The 14,778-nt window shown below is 33.1% G+C and overlaps 1 protein-coding gene across 2 annotated transcripts in view; it reads right to left on the bottom strand.

The window, feature by feature from the left end:
* The window catches only part of MS3_00004976 (uncharacterized protein), a gene marked incomplete at both ends in the record, with an annotated part of 45,524 nt that overhangs the window by 23,077 nt on the left and 7,669 nt on the right, over positions 1 to 14,778 (bottom strand). The window contains 7 exons of one of the 2 annotated variants that reach the window (XM_012936856.3): positions 582 to 671; positions 4,581 to 4,673; positions 5,998 to 6,081; positions 7,386 to 7,444; positions 8,936 to 9,335; positions 11,904 to 12,086; positions 13,164 to 13,245. In XM_012936856.3, the coding sequence (XP_012792310.2) occupies positions 582 to 671; positions 4,581 to 4,673; positions 5,998 to 6,081; positions 7,386 to 7,444; positions 8,936 to 9,335; positions 11,904 to 12,086; positions 13,164 to 13,245 (991 nt within the window). Of the gene's footprint in view, positions 1 to 581; positions 672 to 4,580; positions 4,674 to 5,997; positions 6,082 to 7,385; positions 7,445 to 8,935; positions 9,336 to 11,903; positions 12,087 to 13,163; positions 13,246 to 14,778 lie in introns of those variants that run through there. The other variant, XM_051212977.1, reaches the window with a different exon arrangement.

The raw sequence follows: 14,778 nt of genomic DNA on the forward strand, positions 1-14,778 counted from the left end.
AGAGCCTTAGATATGAAGGTCTGATCCACAAGGCAGCGGAGCAACATCGGGAGATGCAGTCTCATGGTAGCCGGTGACCAATAATTGGTTCGTACGCCATTTGGTCACTCAGGATTGTGGAGCCTATGTGCACCATTGTTTTGGCATCAGGGTCTTCCGACCCCCCTAGAAGGATCCTCCATATCCACAAACCCGGTTAAAGTGCCGGACATTCGCTCTTCGTTCTCTCAAGTTCGTAAACAACACTTCTGCCACGAGAAGGCAGTGAGTAGGATTCCTTAACAGTGGTTGCATACGCGTGGCAATGTGAGAGCATTTCGACAGGGAGAACTGAATCCCCTTACCCTCGACCGCACCAGGGCATTTTGGAGGTTTTAATGATATGAAAGCAGAAAATAATATTTCATCATAATTTTAAATGTTTTGAGCCGTAGAAAAATTAACTCCAGCTTTACATTTTATGTAATATAACATAAAGGTCATTCATTTTTAAGTTTTACCAAAACATAAAATACAAACATGATTCGCCCAGTTTTCATTAAATCGTTTCCATACTGGAATTTCAGCAAAACTTCACTTACTTCCATCAGCTAAGGCTAACGCTGCCAAAATTAAAAATGGTGCTTCTTTACTAATGAACTGATAGGCGATGCCCCCGAACGGTGGTCCTACTGTAATAAAAAGAGAAACAATCTTAATGTAAACTAATACAAAGTGAACATTGTTTTTTCGCTTTTAATTTTTATTCAAAGGACACATTATTGACCCCTTTCTTAAAATATACTTTCATAATAATATAGAGTAGATGGAATGTGGCTAGCAGTAGAATCCAGTACGCACGTTTCGCCCCACCTGAGACTCGTCAGTTGGATGTATCTAGATCAAATTTCAGCCAAAAATATCAACAATGGAACGATCAAAACTATTTTTAATATTTTCACATTATATGCTTGACTATGAATGAGAAGAATAAATCTAATTGTATTAACGACGAAATCAATAGCTTATTATTTATTAATAAAGAGTTCATGATTGTTAATTTCTGGAATATTTTATTTAACACTATATTTAGTCACCTCTTCATTGAGAAACCCGTGACTAGAATAGTTCAACTGTGTTATGTGAGACAGTTATACACCATAAGCAATGGTAGATGATCAGGCGATGTCTCTAGTTGATTGGAGTTAGAAATGTACAAGACTGGATATTGACTTAATGATCTAGGAGATTCAAAGCTTACACGTGAAACTGAAGGTTTTGAGTTCCGTCTCGAGTGTAGTTATGCATACCCTTTGCTGATGAGTTTCATACTTGTCTCATACAAACATAAAATAGCTATTCAGTGCTACCTGACTTTTTAATGGTTGTCTATCTATCACTAGTCATAGTATCTACTGTGAATAATACTATTTGTAAAGGGTATTTCAACCACGTAACTCTAGTCATATCAATTTATTACAGAGCTTGGTTTTATTAGAAATGGAAGATAACAGTCACAGCAAACTGTTAGTTTTATTGTTTGAATTATACTAATGCAATGATAAAGATGTCCTCCTGAAGTTTTAAGTCAAACCTTATTAGCGTAAAATATTACATAATAGATCTTGGAAATCGGCTAACACATTATGACACCATATACTGTAACTTATTGTGAAATATGTATTTCGACATTTCATATCTTATCAATGATAAAAATGAATGAAGATGCTTCAATTGCAAATCATATTGAACATTTCTTAGTCATTTATCAAGGTATTAATGGGAAGTCAAATAGTAAATTACACGAACTAGATATAATTCTGTTTGACTGACCTCATCTACCTCATCTACTACTCTTACGAATAAAAAAAGGCACCAAAAAGATGATATTTTTAAATTAAAGTTTTTACAGACAAAATAAACTGAACTAGTTGAAAACTAGGTACGTGGTGTATGTTTGCAGCTATAAGTAGTATAGTTCACCAGTCGGGAGTGCAATGTCTCCAAAAAGAAGGTTAAAAGATAAAACTAAAGAGAAGAGAGAAGAAAGCTGACAGCAATCAAAATAACAACAGCAATGAAGGAACAATGAAGCTTGTAAGAGACTATTCAAAGAAGATGTACGAATAATGTATTTGATGTATAATCCTCACATTTTGCTAATCCGCTGTATGATTATAGGAGGAATAATAGGAATCGGTGAAAGTCGATGTAGGAGGAATAGTCGATGCAGCGAAACATGGCCATTAAGAGTAGAAGACACTCGTAAGCCACTAGTATTTGACCACAGATGCCTTAGAAATATTGCTGGTGACTGCATGGGATCACCGGGTAAGTAATCAGTGAGGTTAGACACAGGGTATTAGGGATTGATGATAAATCAGTTGATGAGGTTGTGAATCTTCATCGACTGAGATGGTTGGGCCACGTGTTACGTATGCCTGAACACCGATTACCACGACGTGCAATGCTAACCGGTGTTCGGGATGGTTGGAAGAAGGTTAGGTACGGCCAAACCAAAACGTGGTATCGGTGATTGAAGTCACTAACTTCTAGTCTTAGCCATGTTGGTAGATGCAGACTACTTGGTTGGGGTCCACGTGACTATTGGAACCAATGGTTGGAGACTCTTGGTGACATGGCTCAGAATCGATCACAATGGTGTAGGTGTATACACTCTCTGTCTTCCCTTAAACTAAGAGATTAAAATCGCTTCATATCTTTCTTTCTACGAACTAACTCTTTCTTCCTGTACTATGTCCTTATATGCAATCTTTCTTTTATATATTACCACCTCTGAATTAACTACTTTTATGAATCCGGTGTTCATCTTGTTGTGTTAATGAGGTACGGCAACTTGGACTGATGCATATATGTGCCTGGTCCTACGTTGTAGCTGACTGACTGACTGACTGACTATATGATTATGCTTTAAGTGTTCGTTCAATACAGATACAGCAATACTATGAATGTGATATTTTCTATTTTTAACATTTAAATACACAATACTACTGGTAATATGTTTAAGTAAGCTTAATTTGATTTTTATTTAACATATCTCATCTCAATATATACATATGATAATTATATAAAGGAATTAGTTGTTTGTCAGAAGTAATCCTTCTTTTCACTCAAATACTTGTTAACAAGCCTGTACTATTATTACATTATTCTACTCATTAATTCTCAATGATTGATCTTAATCTATACCAAGCATATGATTAACATTTTTTCTATCAAAAACAAAATACTAGGAAACATTTCATCTTAAGAAGAAACATCTAAAACTGTTTCTTGTATTTCTACATTTAGAATGATCTATGGTGATGTTGATTACATTATTTTCAGTGTTGAAAATAAGCTTGAATTAAAATAATTTTCATTTGTGATTTCTTCATATTTTGCTTTTCCTTGAAATTTCTTATTCTTTAAACGATTCAGATGATTAAAGATTAATGCCGTTAGATATCTGTTCAGTGGTCTACAATTTAGGCGTTCATGCACAAGATCGAAGGTTCTGAGTTCATCCCTCATAAACAGGGTCGTAGATGCGCACTGCTGAGAAGTCCCATACTAGGACGGAACGACCAACCAGTAATTTCGGGTTTTTAATGATGGTCTGGCTAAGGTCAGTTTGCAATTTAAAATCTGTAATTATTCATTTAGATAAATATTCTATCACAAAATAAGATATCTTAATCCATCAAAAGTCTTTAATGGTCGTGAAAATAATAGAGATGATAACTGAAATTATAAATGACAACAAATCTCAAGATGGTAGTGGTCGGCGTACACTCAATATTCCGAGAAATATTTATAAATGACAGCTTCGTTACAAAAGTTCAAAAGATTTGTACGCTGATGCATCGGTGGTCAGTTTGGACGACCAATTTTATGAAATTTGAAAACCTATACTTCAATGTATTTCATCTACTTAGGGCCCACAAATCTCTTTGCGAATAATGATTCATACTAGAAAGCGAAGTTCATCAGCAGCTGATATATCTGTAAAACATTAGTCGTGAATAAATAATTATTTAATCCGATTTTGGGATTACTCAAGTTCACACATCATATACCTTAAAGGTCTCACGGAGAAAACAGTGATAGTCGACTGCTCACTGAGTAGTGACCAATTCAATATCCATCTCTTCTTTACCGTTGGCCGAATCTTACCGATCACGTTCCAATATGACTGATTCGAAACTATGTACACTCTATTAATACGTCGAAATCACTCAGAAGGAAACCCTAAGTCAGGTCAGTTATGATCAGAGTAGCTCAGTGGTAGTGCTTCGAGTTGTGAAGTTGAATGACATGGATCCAAATCATATAGAAAGCATCAATTCTCTGTTGATTATATGTACACTTTATTGACGGAAGCCAACTAAATTAAAACCTTGTTTACAGATAACCACTACCAAACAACTGACATCTGAAAATAATGAATTTGATTGATTGAGTTAAGTACAGTGATTGTAATATTCGATTGTATTCATTTCGAGATGTAAAGTGTTCTAACAATTAACTTCATGATTTCAGTATATTTTTTATAGGCGAATAAAAACATAGATAATTTTCCAATAAATCAGTGAACCTACCCAATACACCAATAGCCAATCCACTAAGTGCAACTGAGAATGCATGACTTCTATCTTTATCGTCAGTGTAACAAGTGGCTAACATTCCCATTCCTGTTGTAATAATAATAATAAATACACGAGAAATCTATCGGGTAAAAATATTAATTCTACTAATGTATATAAAAGAATTTCAACTTATTCTGCATGTCAAATTCACTGATTTTGTGTTAATCTTGAATGAATGGATCAATGTTAAACCACCATTAAAAACCTGGAAGCACTAGACGGCCGTTTCGTCCTAGTATGGGACCCTTCAGTGGTGTGCATCCACGAGTCCACAAGCAAGATTCAAAACCAGAACCTTCGCTCTCGCGAGCGGACGCTTCCAGGTTTTCAATGGTGGCTTCACATTGATTCATTCATTATATCAATCTGAGCTCAACAATCTTCATAACCCTTTACAAAAATTTGTGTTAATTCTATATATACATTATGTATTCATAAGCAAAGCGATGCTTAGTATTACCAAAAAACAAGCAAATACTTGCTTCGTGAGGAAATTCTCGGAGTTCTTGTGAGAAGCCGTGACCAGTGGATCTACTCTGTGTCAGGTAGAGACGGGTATCTAACTCAGACAATGAAAGATGGTCGTGCAATTTCGTGGATTGGCTGAAATTAGACATTGACAGCTTCGGATGACGGCCAGCTCAGTGGTCTAGAGGTTCACGCGCGAGACCGGAGGTCACGGGTACTATGGATCGATTTCTTCCTACACAGAATGCAGTTAATTTTTGAGCATTGTGTTGAACAATTTTTTTTATACTAACTAACGTCAAGGCAGTTCTGGTGTAAGGAGATGAAACGTGAAGAACTAACACAACCATCATCGAAGAAGTACAAGTATTTATAAAAAATTGTCTGCTCAATATACTTAGTGTCCGTTGACCGGATACCATCAGCAGTAGTCTACTGTGGAAGAGAACGAAACAGCTTCCAAATGAAGAGGAAAATAGAAAATGACGTTGAAGGTGGATAGGACATTACGACAATTATCAAACTGCACCATGAGGCAAAAGCTAACTTCTAGTCCATAAGAGGAACGAAAAAGGGGAAGATTACAGAGCACATTACATCGATAATTGGGAACAGACATGAAAAGGATGAAGAACAACTGCAAAGGACTGTTCAGGACAAAGTTGAATGGAAAATGTTGGTGGGCGACCTCTGCTCCTTCATAAGGAGTAACAAACGTAAATAAGTAATCGAATGAAATTGCACTCAAAAATTGTTTTAACTCAAAAAAGTAATAATAATAATAATAATATGAACATTTCATGATAAGATATAGAAATACCTAGTTGACATGTACATATAAATTATCAGAATCCATGTTTTAGATATTACTGAAAATCAATCTTTAATCATTGAATGCTACCTGATACACTGGAACAAGCAGATCCAACACCTTGTAAAGCTCTGGCAAAGAATAGAACTGTATAGCTTTCACCAAATGCAAACACTATAAGAGAATAAGTGATAAAGAGAGAAAAATTATCAAAAGACTAAGCTGTAGTCGTTCAATAATATACTTTTCTGAGTGTAACAGGTATGTAAATGTTGTTGAATTTTATAGTTTATATTTCGAACTGGTAAGTTTAGTTCAGCCATGTCGACTGTAAAACAGTTATTAGCCAATAGGGCAATATCAGTTCAAGTTAGAAATGTAAAACATTGAATGACAACTTGGTAGTGTGCAAGTTGACTGCTCTCCATAAGATTTGAAGATCCTGACTTCATTAACTAGTAGGGTTGTGGATTTACATCATTGAAGAATCCTATATAAGGATTTTCATTACTGTCTCGTACCTCCTGGTATTCAGTGGTTATTTATTTAGGGTTTGTTTTTGATGCCAGTGAGATATTTTTTTCTGGAACTATATGAGTATCTTATGGTATATACCACAGATCCTTTTCAGCAAAATAGATTTTTACTTACATATTTTGGATAAATGTTAGAAATGGGATAATATTTGAGTGAGAGTGAAACTTTCCGAACTATCCTACGGTGAGTTCTCACACACAGTTTTTCTATGTAACCATTAAATATTTAGTTTATGACATTTTTAAATTACCCTAATTATAACCTTTAATTTAAGTCATCAACTGATGGTATATCTCTTACTGTTCGTGAATTAATTATGTCCCTGTCACTTAGTTTTCTACTTTAGATGAGTATGATTTCTACGTTGTGGCATGTTGTAGTCATGTTGTTGTCTAATATAGTACTAAGCTTTTGAGCCACGATAACACTATAATAATAAATGGTAAATCAGCTTTCTGTCTTAATTTCCTGATTCATCATTAAAGATCAATCAGCTACGCAAACCAATAGAAGTTAGGATCCGTTCGCGTTATTGGTTAGAGTGAAGGTCATTAATCTGGATTGGCTTGAAGTTAACCCATCATTAGTGGACTCTATGATTGAAAATCTCTATTTCATGGTCATATGACTGATTAATATCCAGTAACCAAGTCTCATGTTTGTCTAGTTCTTAGTATTGATCGATTTTACAAAACACATTAGTTAATTGTCCTAACTAGCACGAAAAGTCCAGGATAACTCACCGATGTCTATCAATCACCTAATATTTATACATACTATAGACTATATTGTAGCATTCTAACTAGTGACCACATTACAACTTCATCGTTAGAACTTGATCATTACTAAAGACTAGACAAATATGTCGTTGGTTACCACTCAACATTAAAGGCTTTAAAGTATAACGTAATAAAATGAGCTTCAAAATTATCGAAACCTACCGATAGTAGATGTAAACATTATCACAAATCCAGTGAACATTGGAACACTATAGCCAATTCTAAAATTTATAAAAATAAAACTGAATGACTTCTGTTCAACTGATACCATGAAAAATATTCGCAAAAACTCCAGTGAGTTTGAAATATGAATTTTTAAGCTTTGAGTTAAGTGCAAACAGACAAAACGCGAAAAATATCCTAAATAAACAAGTATTAATCTAATTTTGTTTTATATACATGTTACAAAGATCCATTTTAGTGTGAACAGTTCCATGATGTAACATCTGGAGTTCTAGTAAGAAGCTATGACCAGTGGAGTCCAATTTGTGTAGTCTGTGAGAAATTTATTAACCTCATATAATGGATGAAGGGTTGCGCAAGATCATCGATTGATTTAAGTTCGACATTAACACTGATGGATGCCGACTCAATGGTCTAGAGGTCAAATGTTCGCTCACGAAAATGAAGATCCTTTGTTCAAATCCCACGTGTAGGGTCGTGAGTGTGCACTAATGTAAAATTCCAAACTCCAACAGAACGACAGTTCAGTGTCTCCAGATTTTCAATGGTGGTCTAGCTTAGAATGACTCGGGATTTCAACTGTGAAAATACTACAATCTCCACAGATCCCCATGCCGAAAATTAAACCTGGTTATGTGTTTATTAGTGACTAGTTTTGTTAGGAGTAAGATAAGTTCTAATTATATGTCACTTATAGAGTGTAACTCTAACAAAACTACAACTTATATCACCAGTAACAATGAATGACTATCGTGTTATAATGTGGTTTGATCGATATTGAAATTATTGAACATTTTTTATCTAATTCTGTTTATGACGACATTATTATGAAAGTTCTAATTATAATCTCGTTTTAAAGTTATTAATGACAACCATTGAAAAGTCATAAACTAGAACAAAACGTCTATCCATCTAATGTCAGTTTGTAATAAAAAACAATCTTCAACTAAGTAAAAAAATGTTGATTTTACGAAGTTGATGGTAACGATAAAATCAAGTCTTGGGAATGGCAAACCTTATTTTTGTTCTCTTTAAGTCCCTTCACATATGCATTACATATTTTGTCGCGGAAATAAGCTTGTGACGTTATCACATTAGTTCAATTCTTTTGGATGTAACTTTCATTATTTATGTTTAAACAACAAATTGTATATGAATACTTGGAATCACGAATCTTGTTGTATGAAAGAAATCTTTATGCAATCCATCTTAACGCTTTGTCAGGTTAAATAACTACTTTTTGTTTAAGTTCTGTTCCTTAATTTCAGACAGATGTCATACTCATACGACTGATATTTATCAACTGTAGTAATGCTTCCAAAGGAACTAGAAGTTCTTACTGTCCATTTCAGCATATTTATGATGATCATGTAGCTATGGGTTAGATTGATCAAGGAAACTAATAGAATGTTTGAACGATGTAGTATAAGAAACCGAACATTGAATCTAGGTTAAATAAGCTATTCTTTTCTCTTTTAAAGGCCTACTGATTACATAGATTTACAAAACATTATTAAGATGTGTCTTACCTGTTTGTTAATGGACCAATCATAGGATTTGCAATCATTTGTACTATCGCTTTCGATGCAAACATTATACCAACTTGAATATGTTCATTCCCCAATTCTTCAGCGGTGATTTTTTCAATTTCTATTGTTGCATTTACCATACACTCATTAAATCTAGTATCAGCAAGTAAATACTGAATTCGTTTATCGTCTAACATCATTTTCAATTGATCTGTCAATCCTATTGGTTGATGTTGGACAGCATGTCCTCTTGATGCCCAAATTATTGATTTTTGCAGATTAATTTTATCAGTGACATTTAATAATTTTGTACAATATTTATCTCCTAATAAAGTTTCATTGATAGATGTTGAAAGATTCGTTGTTTGATGAGATAATAAGAAGTCGGGTATAATGGGAACTGTATTAAGAATAAAGAAATATATTCAGAAATATGAAAATAATCATTTCATACATCAAGTTATTCAATCCCTCTAAACGAAACCATACACCACTATATTGAATAAAATTATTGCTAAGAGGTATAGATATTAAATTAATCAATACTTAAACTGTTGCTTAGTTTGAAAACGAAAATCGATGATTTACCAGAGGTTTCGCAACTAAGGCGGTTGTTTTACTTGAAGTAAGAACTGATAATGTAGAACAAAACGAAATCCTCGGAATTGAAATAATTCACACTTATAAAACATATTGTTACGAAAAAACAGTTTGAGACAGTGTAAAATATTTTTACTTCATATGGATGAGATCAGTGGAGATTCGTTGAAATGAGGTATACGAATCTCTCTGCATATGACTATCCCAACTGTGAGAAACACTACTTTGGGCAGAGTAAACGTCCTCTTCATCTTCGTCTACATGAATACCAACTAGCGGTCAAATATCATGTTATATTTTTACTTATGTCGATCCATGTGTCAACACACATTCAACTGGGAATGCGTTGAAATTTCGTATAGAAGGAGTAGTAAACAGATAGGGAAAGTCTTAGAAGCTTGCCATAAAAACCAATTTGAAATCAATAAAATTTGTCAACCAGTTAAAAAATAATGGAAAAATTCGGGATCATGAATTAGGTCAAAAGATGTGACAATCAAATCAAAGATTAAGACAACGAAAGGCTAAAGGTCAAGAGTATCCAGTCAAGATCAAGATAGATGGGACAAGAAAAACTTGGAAGATCTTATTTCTAACTGAAGTTTGCTATAATAATATTGTACAAAAGAACACTGAAAGATCCACATTTAAACCATTTATCTCAGAGAAAGTCCACAGAGAAAAATAATCCACTTGATGTACAGTTTATCTTGAAATGATGAAGTAAAATCTTGCTAATACCAACTAGGTTCACAAAAAGTGATTAGTAAACAGACAGATTTTGTTAAAAGTATAATAAAACAATATGTATAATATTTACATGTAGTTAAAAATGGAATCTACTCATATTTATCACTCAATTTAAGTAAGACGGTCAATTTAGGAGTTAATTTTTGCACGAACTGACATCAACTGAGACATTTAAAAATTAATACTTACTAAACTTTTCAGCAATGCGTGTCAAATAATGATAAGAGATTTAATGCAGGTCATTCAGATCCAGTGGTAAACACTTCCCTATTAGACTATTGTATTGATCGTCCAGCAACATCCCTAAATGATTAAAGTCAAAAATGTAGATCATTGGATGCCACTTCAGTGGCCTAAAAGTTAAGAACTTAACTGTTAACCTCAATATCCTGAGTTTAATTCCCTTCAGAATTGTGAATTAAAACTACTGTAGTTCCATACTGGGATGGAACACCTGCCTAGTGCTTCTTGGTTTTCGATTATTGTTTAGGGTATGTTTAAGCTATGAACTATGAAATCATAAGAAACTATCCGTCATAGCATGCAATATCATAAAATGTACCTTCGTTTGAAACTAAGATAAACCTCTAAAGTTCTATCTTTCTGCTTTGAAAGCCTGATTTCAAAATTTTGTTAGATTCTAATATAATTTGTAGCTATTTTATGTCATATTGATGATAGAGAACAATGAAAAAACCTTTATAGAAAGTATCATTAGATAGTTGGTAAATTGTTTGCACATTGATTTGTGTATACAGAATCTGAATATATTTTACTGGACATAGTTTCTTATCTTATTTGAACAATTAACATTTAATTTAGATCAGAATTAAATGATTCTTTCCCAACCAATTTTCATAACTCCTAGAATTAGAGATCCAAAGAATTTTCTATTGACTATGAAGATCCAACTGAATTGATAAAATAATTGAAGTGACCGAACCAAAAAAAAGAAAGATTCTTAGCTAAGCTGATTATCTAATCATATGAAAGTATATTTGAGACAAAACGATCAATGACCAACAGGGTGATATTGTGAATTCAATGTTTGAAAATATAAAAAAAGTAGTCAAGACAGCATGGTTAGATTACTTATCTGATAATAAATCGAACAAAATCTGCGTAAACATGATCATGAATTAATCAGTAGTAAACAGCTTCTATCTATCTGAACATTGTCCAGTTAAATTTCTATAGAGACGTATTAAGTACTATGCAAAGTATACATAGATATTTGTGGATTATTAATTACTGAATAGTGACCATTGTTATGTTTACTTAGTTCTTTAGTGATGATCGAATTCTACGGATCATTTTGTAATGTGGCAATTAGTCTGAGTGACTAAATATTGTCTCCTGTATGTTTTAGTGGTAGGTAGTTGAAGATAGTCGATAAGAAACTGTAAACCTAGGTTTCGTGATAGTTGGCAATCTGTCAGGTGTATCTATAATCTTGATGAAATTAATTGAGAATCAGTTCACAAAAGATTTCAGATGCATATTACTGACAAGTGGTTACTAGAAAGAGACCTAGATTATGGACTTGTTGTCAATCTCCTTCAGTCTTCGAATATACCAATCTCAAGAAAGAAAAAAACATTCTTTTGATAAAACTTACTGACTACTGTTAACAACATATTATCTAAAAATAATGCAATAAAAACAATGAATAATATCATTCTTCGATCTCCAAAACATCCTCGTAATCGACTTCCACCACCGGTTAATTTATCCATACCCCAGTGTTTTTTATCCTCCTCGGATACATTCATATCGGCGTAAGCCAATAGTTTGATACGTTCTACATAATAATAGAAATATAAAGCGACTTTTAAACAATCTAAAGATTAGATAAACAATATTCATATGACATTTTATTAAAGATTGATTTCAATTGAAAATAATAAGAGAGTGAAATGTAGTTTATTTAGGCTGAGGTTACATTTGACGTTTTCAACGTTCAGTGAATGTGTTGCATACACTACTTTCAGCAACTTTTCACATTCATTTAGTAAATAAGTACTGTATATTGGAGCGTGCAATTTTTATCAAGTGGTCATTTTAAAGGTCCAAAGTTATTTAGAACTATCTATCATGAATGTATCGGAGTAACATAGCTTGACATATCGGATCAGAAAGAGAAATCTGGAAAAGGTTTGTATTCGGAATATGAGTCTCTAATAAAAAGTGTACTTCGGTACATAGAAATTAGCAAATGATTAAACGGAAAAATGGTCAAAGGTACAGGGTATAACACATTAAATGCTGAAGACCTCTTACTATGATAACATTTCTAGTATTAAATGTAGATATTATTCATGATTGATGGTACTTATTCCAGATCTTAATAAATCACAAAATGAAAGTCAAAACAAAAAAAATTGAACTGTTTCATTCTTGCTTAGTGGTTTCAAGTTAATATGTTCATAGTAAAGATTGAAAGTCTTGAATCCGATCCTGTTTAGTGCTAATGATATGTATCTGTATAAAATCACAAATGATGTTAGTTTAAAACAAACATGGTTTCTAAATAATGTAATTAGATTAAAATTCAGTATAAAGTAGATGGATGCTCTAATATTCAAAAGTTTTCAATTACATAAATATTATAAAATAATAACTTTGTTTATAGAATATAAAAGAATTACTAACAGAATCTAAAACTAAGTTGATAATCAAATGAAAATACAATAAATAAATAGATATCAGATCACTGAAGACAATGGTGACGGTGGCGCAATTTCGTGGATTGGTTGAAGTTAGACATTAACACCGTTGAATGCCGGCCAGCTCAATGGTCTAGTGGTTAAGCGTTCGTGCTCGAGACTAATAGGTTTTAGGTTCGAATCTCGAGGGGTGTGGGATCGTGGATACGCACTGGTGAGGAGTCCAATATCAGGAAGAAACAGTCGTCCAGTAATTCCAGGTTTTCCATGGTGATCCAGCTTCCATTGACTCATGATTTCAACTATTGAAGTCACTAAAGTCTCCACAATACCCCTTCTGATAATATTATTATTAGTTAAATAAGATTCAAGATTTGAGTTAAAATGAAGGGTCATTTGTAGATCACTTTAACTATTTATTTATTTGAATATATAAACATTAGTACAAGATGAGAGAGCACCAAATAGCAATGAGGCCAGTAACAGTTATGATTGATTTGTATGAAGGCTGTAATACTGCCCGGATGTTCAGACTGAAGTAGGTGATTTTCTTAGTGGGCTCACACCTTGAACTTTTGATTTGAAAGTTTGATCCACGAGGTAGTGAAGAAATATTTAACTAAACCCTATAGTTTTACCAACAAATGAGATAATGAATATGGTTATACCGATAATTTAGGAATACAAAGTTTATTCGGAATTATTATAAATTCTCCAACTGAATATCATCTATCTAATAGATTCTTGATTTGTATACTAAAATAATAAACAAAAACATAGATTTTCATATTACATAAACCAATGACCTTCAGTGTTCCCTGAAGGTCATTTATGATCAGCTGATGGTATTCATTTTAATAATTTCAATTCATGATAAATCTACTCAAAAGTCACTATCATATGTAAATTAATTTTGATTTTAAGTGAACACTAACAATTGTGGATACCATTTAAGATAATAAAAATATAAAATATGATATAGGTTAAATATTATTTGATTTAATGATTGAACAAACAAAATATTAATTATATCAGTCAGCTGATCTATAACAGTTTAATAATTGAGTTCATGAGTCAGTTGTAGATAGATCACCATGGAAAACTTGGGAGCATTGGTCTGTTGTGAGATACTAACTCACTGTGGACAATAATGGACAGTGGCTCAATTTCGTGGATTGACTGAAATTAGACGTTGATATCGTTGGATACCGGCTCGCGAAACCGAAGGTCCTGAGTTCGAATCCCGCGAGGCGGGATCTTGGATATGTACTGCTAAGGAGTCTCACAGTGTTGAATATATCAAATTTTGTTTTACTGTTTAAGAATTGCTTTCAAAGTTAATGAATGAATATTTCAGTAAAGTACAAATTTCCGTTTACAGATATAGGAAAACTAAAAAGAAAGACTGAACGGTGATGAAAAAATGGTAAATCATTGAAAGCTAATTGGTTAGAGATTTTAATCATAGATTTCATACTAGTAAACACTTTTCAGAAGAGTTAAACTACTATTATTGTAAATATCATTTATACGACATACACTATTACTCCCATTATAACTATTCACATTACTATTGTGGTGTGTGCTACTGATGTCGACAGGTATAAGTAATTTGTATCATTAGTCGAAAGTGAAATGTCTGATGGTAGAAACTTAAGAAGATCGAAGAAAAGAGAACGAGAACAGAGAGTGATTGGTGTGAAAATTAAGGAACAATCAAGTCTGAGACATTTTGCAAATAAAGTGTTTACTGTATAGTTCTCGGATTTTACTAAGAGATTCTGTAACATTGTGTCCAAATGTGTTTGGTTGTCCCCGCCTGTGTTC

This window comes from Schistosoma haematobium, chromosome 3 (assembly GCF_000699445.3).
Source record: "Schistosoma haematobium chromosome 3, whole genome shotgun sequence".
In the NCBI taxonomy this organism is placed as follows: Eukaryota; Metazoa; Platyhelminthes; class Trematoda; order Strigeidida; family Schistosomatidae; genus Schistosoma; species Schistosoma haematobium.